The sequence below is a fragment of the Protomyctophum bolini genome (assembly GCF_963924005.1).
Source record: "Protomyctophum bolini genome assembly, chromosome: 15".
In the NCBI taxonomy this organism is placed as follows: domain Eukaryota; kingdom Metazoa; phylum Chordata; class Actinopteri; order Myctophiformes; family Myctophidae; genus Protomyctophum; species Protomyctophum bolini.
In genome coordinates, this window is record NC_137876.1 from 12,748,618 (window position 1) to 12,762,522 (window position 13,905).

The 13,905-nt window shown below is 41.3% G+C and overlaps 1 protein-coding gene across 2 annotated transcripts; it reads left to right on the top strand.

The window, feature by feature from the left end:
- The first annotated feature begins 224 nt into the window (after nucleotides 1-224).
- Nucleotides 225-10,509, top strand: arhgap11a (Rho GTPase activating protein 11A). 2 transcript variants are annotated; one of them, XM_080784592.1, is made up of 13 exons: nucleotides 225-358; nucleotides 968-1,119; nucleotides 2,530-2,597; nucleotides 3,261-3,357; nucleotides 3,523-3,779; nucleotides 4,434-4,597; nucleotides 5,064-5,201; nucleotides 5,534-5,608; nucleotides 5,988-6,161; nucleotides 6,267-6,390; nucleotides 6,925-7,033; nucleotides 7,948-8,062; nucleotides 8,173-10,509. In XM_080784592.1, exons 2-13 carry the CDS (start codon nucleotides 979-981, stop codon nucleotides 9,663-9,665), a joined length of 2,955 nt encoding a protein of 984 aa, XP_080640718.1. In that variant the 5' UTR covers nucleotides 225-358; nucleotides 968-978; the 3' UTR covers nucleotides 9,666-10,509. The 2 variants fall into 2 exon arrangements, with proteins under 2 accessions (XP_080640718.1, XP_080640719.1); XM_080784593.1 differs by lacking the exon at nucleotides 5,534-5,608.
- Nucleotides 10,510-13,905: the final 3,396 nt, after the last annotated feature.

The window sequence follows — 13,905 nt, forward strand, 5'->3', positions numbered from 1 at the left end:
ACAATAAAATGTTAATTGTTATAATACAATTTGACATAGCAGCGCAAGCCCCACCCCAATGGCCTGCCCTAGACAGCAAGAGCAAAACGAACGCCACAGTGTGTCGCTATTCGAACCCGTTCTAGCCAATCACAGCTCAGAACGCAGGGAGCGCTGCCGTTTGAAACATACGGAAACAATAACACTAGCCTCCTCCTCCTGGCTAGCATAGGAGGCTCAGTCAGGCTAACACTAAACAAACCCACATATGGTTATCACGCAGTTGGGTTAGCACTGAGGGATAGCGAAGAACAGTTTATGTCTGACAGTTATGACGGGATAAATGTGTATATAAGTTTACGAGACCGTTTCTGAAGAGGTAGGTGGTGATTACATTGTGCTTTTTGAACGGATCAGTCTTCTTTGTAGGTTTAGCCGAGCGGCTAACGTTAGCAAGCTAGTATTGCCACATTGCAGTACATTACGTTCCTTCTTCCTTGGTGCTGTATTGGTTGGTATTATGAGCTGAACTGCTGATGTTGTGAACCGACCATTTATCAGTACCGATTACTTAGTAGCGGCTGTGCATCGATGACTGTATTTGGAGCGTGTTGTGTGTCGTCTATGACTGGGACGAGGAATTTAGACTAGAGCAGCGGTTCTCAAACTGCTATATAAACTAACTACCTGGGTACTAGGGACCCCACGTCCTCTTGGTAGTACCAGGCCAAATTAGTTGGGCAAATACATATGTAATATAATGTGGGGGACCTTGACGGTTTGAGATCCAGTGGACTGTGGACTAGAGGTTGTTTTGGTCCAGACAGAAGGGTGTGTGTGTGGTCGGGATTCTAGTGGAATGATTGAACTGTAGAACACCCCTTTAAAGATAACTTGGCGACTGTCGTATGACCGTCTTGTGATCCAAGCATCGGGGAAAAAACAAAACTGCCGGTCAAGTGAGTTCATTCCATCTCCTTTCTTTCAGATAAAGACAGGATGAAGGGCGCGGAGAGGAACGTGATGCGGCTGGTGGCCGTGCAACACCTCCGTGCAGCGTATGGAATTAAAGTGAAGAACTGGAACCACAAAACCAAACAAACTGCAAACGTCTGCAAGTCGACATCCTCTACCCGCACGGTGAGTGTAGATTGGAATAAACGAACCGAACCCGGGTCTGGCACCACGGCCACGCATTGTCCTCCGTTACTTTCTCACTTGTGTGTCAGACTCTGCAATCAACAGGTCCGTTCTATTGTTATGTGCATTTGATAACATTTGCATAATTGTGGGTTTACCCGCCAGCTCATTTTGTTTAGCATGTCATTGTTACTCTATGCGTTACAAACTGTGAGCAAGACTGAAAAAATAAAAATGATGACCACAGATTACTGTTAAATACTAATCTGCCAAGTGTTTAGGATGGTGGTTCTCAAACATTTTCGCGTCATGGAAGGACCCCCAAATGAACATATATTTGGCCATTGTTGCTTAAAAAATATTTCCAAATTAGCAGAGTCTCAAGCTCGCACATCATGTTCAACTAGCCTATGTTTAAAGTCGGTGACCCTAATTTTGATAGTATTAAAACTTTGATACTATTAATTTATCTGGACCCCACTTTGAGACCCACTGTTTTCAGAAATCTAGACTTGTTTCTATTTAGAAAAGCAGATGGACCTGTTTTGGTAACAAATGGATACACAGCAGTGATAATTATGGGTTTGATGTTTTTGAGTTTCTCAGAAACGCCTAGGAAACAGACTCTTCAGTATGTGATGTTGTAAACTGTTAACTCAGAAGTAGTTGGATGTCATCATGTATCTGCTAATGTCTTAACAGGATATCTTCTGCTGTCTCTGTTGGGTGGAAACCTCATGTCCAAAACTGTTACTTTCCAGGCAGCATTCAAATTCAAAAGTAGCAGGTCTACACGTTTATTATGGATCTTCTACTTTTGATGCTTTTGTGTGACCCTGTAGTATGATCAAGTAGGATGTTAATTTATGAAAAAGGAAAAAAAAGCTAAAATATGGAGATAGGTTTCTCCCCGCCAACAACGATGGTACTAATGCCTAATTCAATAAACATTCACGGGCACAGTTTGAAAATGAACAATTGAGGTCCTATGTTTACTCTGGGTTTGTTTCTGGTAAACAAATTAAAAGAGTCACAAGGTGTGAAGTACTTTCCAAATTTTAACTTCCACATTTCAGGACTATGTGAAATTGTACCAACTGACATCCAGCGGAGGGATTAGCCCAACTGTCGATTTGATGTTTATTTTTTAAAACACCTGTGATGTGACTGCCTCTGGCAAAGGAACTCTAACCTTCACAGAGAGAGAGAACATTTCACTGCACATACTTGTATGAGCATGTGACGAATAAACCTCTTGAATCTTGGGAACTCCAAGCACACTCACTCATCCGAGATTAAAGATCACATGTTTGTGCTTGAGAGACTTAAGAGGCACATTCAATCAATTTCACTTTTTGGTTGATTTATAATTTGTCCTTTTGACTTATGAATGCTGTGTTCCTCCCTCAGGTGAAGGTGTTTGGAGTGCAGCTGGAGAGCCTTCCGCAGTATAACATTGAACATGGGGGCGTACCAAGGCAAGTGGAGAAAGCTTGTCTAAAAAAATCCAGCAAATGAACCCATTTAGACCTGAGGCCGATTCTACAAATCGTCTCTGTCGGATGGAATTCTCCTAAACTGTTACTTTTCAGGATTCTAATGCAAAAGTAGCAGATCAACAAGCTCAATGCGCTTGGTACTTTTATGTGATGCTATAATGTGATCAAGTAGAGCATTCATGTAGACATGAAGAGAGGAAGGAGTGCGTCTGTTTGGTCAGAGTAGAACATTTAAAAAATCCAACAAGGTGCTCTTTGGTTTGGTACAACTGGGCGACAGAACTGATGCAAAAAAGGGAGACCAAGGCACTCTTGTAGAAAACTAAAAAGCCTTTAATTTAGGACCCTGGTGAAGGCAGTTGTGCCACAACGCGTAGGTGCATTTGAATTCTTGCAATGCATTGGCCACTTTAAATGAAAGTGCCATACTAGTCTCTTCCCTTTTTTTTGCCCGGCAGGAATTAAATGCCTTCTGAATCTTAAACAGTTTTCTGAAAAACCTACGTTTCTACATAGCTAAAATCTAAAATGACACTGATGCTTTCCATGATTGAACGGTATAATGACCATAACGCTTTCTAGGTCTAAAAATGGGTAAAACGTTTTTTTTGCGATTTATTTATTTTGTGTATGCTTTCTCAGGTTTCTGGTCGATGCCTGCATGATGCTGCTGGCGCACGTAGACACGGAGGGTCTGTTCAGAAAGTCAGGTTCCATTGTTCGTCTGAAAGCACTCGGGGTGAGTGATGGCTTGCGTCGACCTTGCTTTGATTTGGTGACCCCGGGAGAGGTCTAGATGCAAACATTGTTTCAGTTCAAAACAATGCATTTTTGTGCAGTGACACAGTCAAAGTATGAATTAACCATAAGTAACACAATGGTGGGGGGGCATTGTTTCGGCCAGGCCAAGCTGGATGCGGGCGAGGAGTGTCTGTCCACTGCGGTTCCCTGCGACGTGGCCGGCCTGGTGAAGCAGTTCTTCAGGGAGCTGCCGGAGCCTGTGCTGCCCGCGGAGCTGCATGAGGCCTTTCTCAAGGCCCAGCAGCTGACCGCTGAGGTAGACCGCACCGCCGCCACCTTGCTGCTGTCCTGCGTACTGCCCGACAGGAACCTCGGCGTGCTGCGCTACTTTTTTGACTTCCTCCACAATGTGTCCAGGAGGTAATATATTTTTTTTATACATTAAATGTCCACACATTACAGCTCCACTACGCATTAAAACCTGACCTTCAAGAATATTATATTTTTATCTGAACTTGAAGTAGTAGGGCAGACAGTGAGTGAGTCAATACTTATCAGTGTTGCGTTTATGGGTACATTTTTATATATTTTTATATCTTTACTATTTTTCTTGTTTTTATGTTTTCTTCTATGCAAGAAGATCAATGCACCAAGTCAAAATTATCTGGCCAATACATAGATTCCGGTTCTAATTGTACTCTGAGTCTGTGATTTCTGTGTTTGTTCCAATTAAAATACATTTCTGATCTTGTACGATAGCATGAACCATCCAGACCCCTCAGGTCATCTGGGAAACAAAGGCCTGCTTTCTGTCCATACAACAAAAAAGAAACATGGGGAAGCAGCACTTAGTTTTTATGCACCACATATCTGGAACAAACTCCCAGAAAACTGCAACCAAAGACCTTTCTGTTTGCCTTTTTCTTTTCTCTTCTGCACTGTAACTATATTCTATTTTACCTTTTGTTTTAGGAATCTTAATGTATGTTATTTTATAATTGTGTTTCCTTTGAATGCCTTGTCGTTGAAATGTTTTCTATAAATCAAACTGCTGTGCCACTGCCTACCCCATAGGAGTGCAGAGAACAAGATGGACAGCAGTAACCTGTCTCTGATCCTGGCCCCTAACCTCCTCCACTCTGCAGAGGGAACGGACAAGATGAACGCCAGCACAGAGAAACGCCTCAAGCTGCAGGCAGCAGTCATCCACTGCTTCATTGAGAGCGCTCAGGACTTTGGTACGAGCCTAGTCTAGAGTAGACGACATTTCTAAAACGATGCCATTAACCCAGTGGTTTTCAACCCTTTTCACATCAAGGCCCATTATTTATTCTGCATTTGAGCCACGGAATGGCTATAGTGGTATAATATGTTTACCCACAAAACAAATGTATTAATTAATATACATATAATAAATACAAGCGTCATATAATTGATAGTTGAAGTTTCAGCACATTTTCTAACACATTTTGGGCTGTATTTTGCGTGTCTTAAGTACCAGGTCTTATTCCCTAACTTGAGTAAACTAAAGACCTGGAGGCGTGATCCTTGCTCTTTGGCCACTCAGAATAGCCAAATGGCATTGATCACGCCTCCAGGTCTTTAGTTTACTCAAGTTAGGGAATAAGTACCTGCTACTTAAGACACGCAAAATACAGCCCACTGACTACTAAATTGTAACTGTTGTACTGGTCTGTGTGATAGGTGTGTTACCACAGTTCCTCATGGAGAAGGTTCCAGCCATGTTGGGCAGTGAGGCCAGCGTTCTGTCACCTCAAGACGGACCCCAGGAACTCGACTCAAACTCGGGGATGAAGAGGAGACGTAGGCGCAGCTTGGGAGGTATGGCCCAGAAATGGCCTGAAAACATTTAGAAACCGATATTTAGAACCAATAAACAACTCTTGCTCATGTAGGTTAATCAAATAAGTTATTTTTCTTTTTTAAATATTTCTTATGTAACGACGAATAGATCTACAAAGTGTCACTTTATTTATTTTTAATCGTTCATTAATTATAATTGAAGCAAAAGTTTTAACTAATTGTGATATTGTTTGAAGTCATATCGCCCAACCTTTGACAGGGCATGTAATTTATCGTATTAAATGCAGATGTAGCCATCTTAAAATTACTTCAGTCAAGAGATGCTGTATATGGTTTGTTTCACATTTCAGATGTGGTCAATGGTGCTCTGAATAAGTTAAAAACGAACAGAACACCGACAAATAGTCCCCAGTCAGACAGATATGGTAGGTATAGAGGTCTGGTAGTGTTTTCCGCCTGTTCAACCCTAGCATAGACTGACATGTAGCATGAGGACATCTAGCTCGCATCCATCAAATTTTCATGAGCTTGACTGTATTGCAATTGATTCACAAGTTCACACCTGCCTTGATAATGAATGATGAGTTTGATTTGAACAATTGAATATTGCCTGATGTATTTGGTCTGCTTCGCTCTTTGTCTTGTCTGCCTTGTCATTCGTGTTAATCTTCCTAGTGCTTCAACATCTGCTCGTCGTCTACTCTTACTTAATATCTTGGTGCAGAATGAGCTTGTGGATGTGATCAAAAGGAGATCATTAAATCTTATTGGTGCATTGATTGATTCTTGTATGATTTTTGCCAGTCTTTTCCTCTGCAACTCCTGTGATTGCAACGCCGAACTCCAAGCGAAAACAGACCGTGGAAACTGGTCAAAGCTTTGGATTCTCAAACAAGAAACGTAGATCCTTTAAAAAGAACCTGGGTATAGACTTACTTCCCAACACTCTGTTCAGTGGAACCTCCACTCCCAGATCAGGTATGGATGTTTGGTCAGATGGGCTGTCTGTTGTTCGTGTTTCCACTGCACATCTGACAGGAAGTATTTGAACATTGTTGCCGTTTGTTTCTTTCATCATTGCAGCGTGTGGTGGTTCCTCCGAGGTCTTGGACTCTTCCCACAACGCCATGTCTTCAGTAGGGAAGTCCAGCAGACAGTCTGCAAGGAAAAATAACAGACGGCTGAGCAACAGGCATGCAGTCAACAGGTATTCTATTTATATTCATAGTATATTATAATGGTTTCCTTTCAACATGATCCGACTATCCATTATTAAGAAAGTCATCATCATACCAGTGCCTGATTTGTTTTTATAGATCCCATCCACCGCAGTTCTAAAGAAAGCCCCGCTGTGGCCAGTAGTCACTGTTGACACTTATCATTTTTCAACTATACCTAAACCTAACCTTAATTGCCTCAAAACATAATTGCCCGGACTTCTTCAACAAAGATGGCGAAAGCAAACATTATTTTGTTCTGTACTATACATACAATTGTATGGTACAAAACACTGAAGTCCTTAAACCAGAAACCTAAACCTAACCTCAGTAAAACTATACTTAACCTCAGTAAAAAAAAGTATGCCTGTCCGGGAGCCATTCAGACATGGTCTAACCTAGAACGTTGGTGGGATTCACTCTCTTTTATGTGTACAGTAATGTATAAATGAGAGAACTGGGATAATAAAGGTATCTATCTATACATTATCTGATTCATTACATTAATCTGCTTAATCTTTCAGAGTGGAGTCTGGAAAAGCTGGTTGCTTCTCTCCCAAAGTCAACAAGAAAGAAGCACCTCGCAAGACTCTACGTTCACGTTTTAGCCTTGGGAAAAGCAGCAAAGAAGCTGTAAGTGTGGTTGCCTGAAAAAAAAATCATTCACATTCCAGATAAACAAATGACATTGCTCCAAATCAATGCAGTTTTAATTAATTATATTAATCAAAATCCCATATCTATGCATGCATGGTGCAATTTGTCGGGTACAGTGTTGCACTGTAGCACTTTTGTTGGAATTTATTTGCATTTGCTATTTGCTTGGTTTTTATTAGTGGGACTTAAAATATAGTTTAAAAAAAAAGTTATATTTAAAATAATGTGAACTGAGCATGGACTTCAGGTCTTTGGAAAAGATTGCATTCATGATTGTAAAAAATATTACAAGCCATGACTAATTTTTAGTTTCTCAATCCTAATTTTGTAGGATGTGTTTTAACATTCAGCCTGAAATAATGTAATATTTCACCAGATGGACTTAAACTGAGCTTGCCTTGGTTATGGGTACTTATGTTTCATGGGCTGTTAGGGGTTTATTTTCTACATTTTTATCCTTTATTTAGATGGAGAAGTGTAAAGAGACAGGAAATTAGGACAGAAAGAGAGCGAGGAAAGACCAGAGAGGCCACTAGAGCAGAGAGAAAGAGAGACTTGCACGTTGGATTCATACTCTCCTTGTGATTCATAAGGCTTGCACTAGCTGTCTGAGATACCCCTTGGGGACATTTTCTTTTGCGTTATTCTGTATATTTGTGACTTAATAAAATTGTTCATGAGCAACAAACTCAATAATCTCGTTTCTTCTGAGTGAACGTGATCACCCTCTGAAGAACTAACTGAAGATTCACAGAATTAACACGATGCATTGCGCTTGTTTAACATCTGTAGGGCTCTTTTTAACAACACAACTAACAAAAGTTTAATCTCTTGATCTACTCAGTAGAATCCTTCATCTTTTATTTCTCATTTCCATGCTGCTGACAAAGGGAGCAGAGTCCATTGGCTGGCGACTTGCCACTCAGGAGAGCACCACCAGTTTCCTCCCCACCAAAGACAAAGACTTCAGCCCGGCTTTCCTGCATAAGGGAAGCGAGTCCAAGAGTGAGTTTGCACAAAGAAGTCAATCGGCTTTGAAGTTTCATGAAGTTCATAATCAACATAATGCTGCAAATGATCTTAGACTGATGCTACTTTCCCTCTCATCTCTATAGGTTCCAAGTACTTCAGTAAGTCTGAAGATAACCTGCTGACGCCCCAGTGTGACATAAGCACCCTCCGGACCTTGTGGAGTGACGAGACGCCCGACGATGTCCATGTGTTCGGCGGCGGATCCTTCACAGACACCCCCATGACTCGGGGCCTCAAGAGCAACTACTACTCCTCTGAGCCAGCCATCATGGTATCCAAGCCTCCGCTGGGGGTCAGCCTTCCCAAAACGCTGTGCTGTGCCTCCAGTGTGGAGAGCCTGGAGAGCGAGGCCTCCATCGCCGAAATGCACACCCGGAGCGGTCAGACTCTGCTCAAGATCAAGACGACCGTGGCAGAAGCCGCTGGTGACCTGCGGTCTGTCGCACAGGACCTCGACGGTGGCCGCTGTGGGGAGAACCTTACCAAACCCTCTGAGAGCGTCTTAATGCCACCGCCACAGACTCCTACACGGCAAGTTCAGTCAATAGACACAGAGACATGTGCTGTCCCTACACAGCAGAGGCAGCTGGCTTATGACCAAAACATCACCTTTGGCCAGATTGAAATTGCCCAGTTGTCTCCTTTGCATATAGACAGTGCACTATTCGACGTGGGCACATTTTGCACGCCGGTTAAGAATGGCGATGAATCCTCACTTTGCGATGTTGTCAGCAGCCAAAATGCTACTAACTCTGTAGCCAGACTGAAGAGGGATGAGATTGAGAATATGAACAGCAGCAGACTGATCGATGCCTTGGACATCCAGAGTCCCGCTCACTTCAACCTGGCCATCTCGGCAGGCTCTCAGTCCACCCCATGCAGGCCAGGCCCGGAACTCGCCCATGAACTTTCCACGCCTCCCGAGCGCAGCGTGCCACGCAGCGACGTCGATTTGCCCACGGAGGTCTCTGCCAAAGCCCAAGAACAGCAACCACCTGAATCGCAGGACAGCCTGAAGACCCAGAGGCTCAGAGTGCTAGACCATGTGCAGCGCTTCAACCAGCTCACCATTTATTCACCCAAAGACTTCAAGGGTAGAAACATCAGGTCACCCATGAAGTTCCAGCGTACCCCAGTGCGCCAGTCTGTCCGCCGGATCAACTCGCTCCTGGGGGACAGCAGAAAACCCTCCAGCCTCAGAAGCCCTGTAACAAAGTCAGTGAGCGAGAGTGTTCTCTCCTCTGGCGCTCGGCTACTGCCACCACTGGGACCGTCCCACTCTGACACGGTTCAGGTCATAAAGAAGCTGCCCCCTCCGGTCCCACCCAAAAGGCCCAGCACCTTGGCCCGTAGACCCAGAGTCAACCAGGGCACACGGCCCTGTGCTCTGGGTGACATGACCAACAAGATCCAACAGCAGTCCTCTGTCCTGGCCGCCGGTAAGAAGAAGGTTTCAGTGGAGACTCTGGTGCGACAGGTTACAGAGAAAGATGTGCGTCATCATTACAGAGGTTCTCCTAGGAACCCTCTCCATCCAACGGGGCTGCTGTCTGCCACCAAACCCATCGATCTGTAGGCTAGTAGTTGGACTCTACATTTTGAACCCTACGTCGTGTCCCTACACAGTCAAATCCTCTGTTCAGTGTTCGCCACTTATTTTATTTTCACAAAACATTTTTTTTAAACCGTTGATCTATTCTATGCGGTGCATTGTGAGCTTGTAGTTCTGTAATGAGAGAAAAAAAAAGATTTTGTTTTTTAAAAATGCTCGCATATACAGTAACGTGCCCAAATTAGGGCTGACAGTATTAAAGTGGTTCATTGAACCCTTAGGAGTACATTTTTACACCAATTAAGGTACCGGATTTGTACTGTGTATACTATGCAGACCTCCTTGGCTTGTGAAACTAGTCTTCAACACATTCCTTCTTTGATTAACCAGGAAATGCATATAATTTATTTTCAATTGTCTTTGCTTTGTATGTAGGGTCTACTGAGAGAAATTGTTATGCTGTTGCCTTAAACATGTTTTACTTTAGTTTGGGTTTAGGAGCTTAGCAATATTGAAACATATCGGCCTAAAACAAAGTGTTTTGGGTTTGTTTTTAGCTTTGTATTAGATTGTAGCGAATAAGCCTAAAGATGTACTATTGATGTTGAAATGACTGGACGTTTTGGGATTTTTAGCTTGGTATTAGATTGTAGCGAATAAGCCTAAAGATGTACAATTGATGATGGAATGACTGGACGTTTTGGGATTTTTTTTTATGCTTGCCTTTTATTTATATTTTATGATACTTGGACAATTGCTAAAATAACTGTTTGTTGAAGAGAAGGAGAAAAAATTGACAATTTATGATACTTGGACAATTGCTAAAAGAACTGTTTGTTGAAGAGAAGGAGAAAAAAATAAACTGTTTAATCAATTTGTTCTCAATGTTGCTGCTTTTTTTTAAGGTACATTTAACTGGACTTTCGTCTCAATTATTTTGAGCAGTATTCTGGACGTTTTGATTCAAACATGCAAGTAACTTAACATAAAATCGGAATGGTGGGGGGGGGAAACCATTAGACATAACGATGGGAGTGGATAACTCCATTAACTCCAACCTATTCTTGAATATTAATATCAAGAATTGTACACGACTCCTATGGAATACTCCCCTCCATATTCTCTTATACATATAATGTATACTCAATTTCTCTGGTTAAGTTGCACACAAGTCACCCTGATTGCAAGTGCAACCCACATAGTCACCCAGCGACCCAGTCACCCAAAAAAACACATTCAAGTGTACCCCATTCTTTTCTCTTCTATACCAATTAAGGATACATTATTTTATAGATCTTCGTGTTCCAATAATAAAACAGTGATTCACCCTGAGGGAATTAAACCATAGCGCTATTGGCAGGGCCCTAGTTAAAATGTTTGGTTTGGTCAAATAATTATAATAAATTAAATCCGAGGTGTATCCATATTCTTGGTAGTCTAAAATAGCTGATATACAAGCTCAGTGCATTAATGCAGTGATACTCAACCTCAGGCCCGCGGGCCACATCAGGCCCGCGGGACCATTATGACTGGCCCACCAATGAAAATCTAAAAAAAAGAAGAAAAATAAATCTGGAAAATGAAATAAAAATAAATAAATCTGAATGAAGTTATCTTTAATTACATTATTATAAGTAATACTATTAGAGTTGTACTATTACTCGAACGAAAATAAAAGCTTGGGGGGGGGGGGGGGGGGGGAGATGCAATGCAAATGAAAGACATATACTGTGTATCCCTATTCCCTGACATAATTTTATAGCTAAACGGACAGAATTCTATTTTATTTGAATGATGAAACCCAGCTGCCATTAATAGTTGGAAATGGAAATGGAAATTGCGGAAATGGAAATTGCGGAAATTGCGGAAATGGTGGAAATGGAAATTGCGGAAATTGTGGAAATTGCGGAAATGGAAATTGAGGAAATTGCGGAAATTGCGGAAATTGCTCTTCACTTATAGCTATCTATTTTCAGGTAGATTGTTATTTTACTCAGTCAGCCATATCACTACTCATTTTTTTTCATGAAAAAGGTCATAGTTGGGTAATCTATTTTCAGGCAAATATCACTACACCACTGGCTATGGTTTAAACATGAAAGCAGTTCATTATTCCCTTGGTTTGGATAAGGCACTGTTGTTACCAGTTATATCCACAAGGGGGAGTCCTACAACCATTTTGATGGCAGCTGCAGCACACCAACATGTCAGGCTGACATAATTGTCTAACATGCACACTTGTAGCTTAATAATAATAGCCGGGTCACCCTGGCCTGATCCTACCGACTAATAGAACCAAAGCGGTCAATTGGTTATTAGCCATAAGAAAATACGGTTATTTTATTGGACTCATTTGAACACATTTATTTGATCCATTGTGAATAAGTTCGATCACTAGATTTCTCTAGTGATAGAACATTGGACTGTATAAAGTGGATCTAAGCTACATGCAATATCCAACTAAACTGTTCATACAGTATAGACCTACATTTTATTATTTTAATATCAGTAACAATAAACAATAAACAATAAATAAACAATTTAGGCCACAGAATAGATTAAGCAACGGTTAGCATTATTTGGGGCTTGATATCCTTCCTTTAATTAAACACGCATAGGCACAATAAAATCAATTTTTCTTAGAGCATAACAATAATGGGGTGAGAGGTCAACATCATATTGTTTTAGAAATGTTTTGTATTTATTTACTCACCATGTTGAGAAGTTCATCTTCAAATATTTCCAGTTCTTGTCACAGCGTTTGGTGCACACAGCCTTTGTCGTACGCGACGGCGTCGCTGGACAACTAGCCTATAGAGTTGATCAGTGTCGACAGGCGACAGGCGAAACCGTCGTACGACAAAGTATAAATTAGGCTTAATAGTTTGCATTGTAGGCCAAAGTGTCCTGTCTGTCCTCCTAGGCTATAGCAGACATGCAGGACGTAGCCATGTGTTTAGCAGATGGGAAGCGCTGCGGTGAATATGTTTCTTATGTGGGAAAGGATGTTGCTGCTAATGCACTAACATTTTCACTTTATAAGTCCAAAATATAAACATATAGCGACTGCCATTCTGGTCTAAACAAGGCGCACGAAGAGCCCTTGGGGCTAAATTGGCTAATCATCTACACATTTTGGACAAAAAAAACGGTATAGGCCTATATCACAATAATATACAACAATATGTGTCGTAGATTCGATGTTTTTTTTTCCTCTATACCATAACCATGCATTCCTAGTTAAATAGAATGGCTGAAAATATGAATTCGGCTAATAATTAATGCTTAATAGTCCCATATAGCTTGGAGTTTAGAGCCTGTGCACATTTTTGTATAGCTTTATTATCACTGCAGCAATTTTTGTGGAAAACTAATGGAGCATCTAATTGTTCAGGGATTTTGCTGGACGAACTATATGTTTGTTTTAAAGCTGAAAATTGACTTATGCGCATGTTTGCATAATAAAAATATAAAAATATATTCAGTGTTTTCAAATAGCTTAGATTGCGAGTTAATCTTCCTTATATACCTGCATGCATGCCCTGTTTTAAAAACAAAACTAAATACACATGTGCAAGACTCAGGTATAGGCTAAATATTTAATTATATATATTATATTATGTTTTTTTTATACTGATGGCCGCTCAATAAATTAACTGGTCTTGGTTGGCCCTGGCCTGAACCAGCGAAGCCCTCGGTGTGCGCTCTTAATGGCTTCATATCATATCTGTTAGAGGACTGGGGATATAATATATAGGCCTATAGCCTAAATATATAGATTAACATACATTTTAAACATCACATAATAATAATGCCTATATATGTCAAAGAAACCACAATTGCATAATTCTCAAATTATATATGCGATACAATTGTAAATAACGGTTCCTTATGACTAAATGATATAGGCTACGGCCAGTGATCGACGGTGCAGACCTGCATGTTTTTCGAAATGTAGGAGTAATTTGGTATAGCCAGATCATTAAGTGCACTTGGGGATTGTCACGTCTAAATCTTTTGGGACATCACATCATGAATCCAACTGGTCCATCCTCCTGCATGGTGCAGTCGCATGGTGGAAAGTAGGCTATATACCGTATACTTATACTGGAGTTATTAGTAATCCATTTCCTTTACACCAGTGGTTCCCAAACTTTTTCATGTCAAGGAACCCCAAATTGTCTCTAATTAGGCCGAGGACCCCCATTTGAAGAGATATGCCAGGGATATAGCAGCAATCTCAACCTGTTTAATTTCAATGACC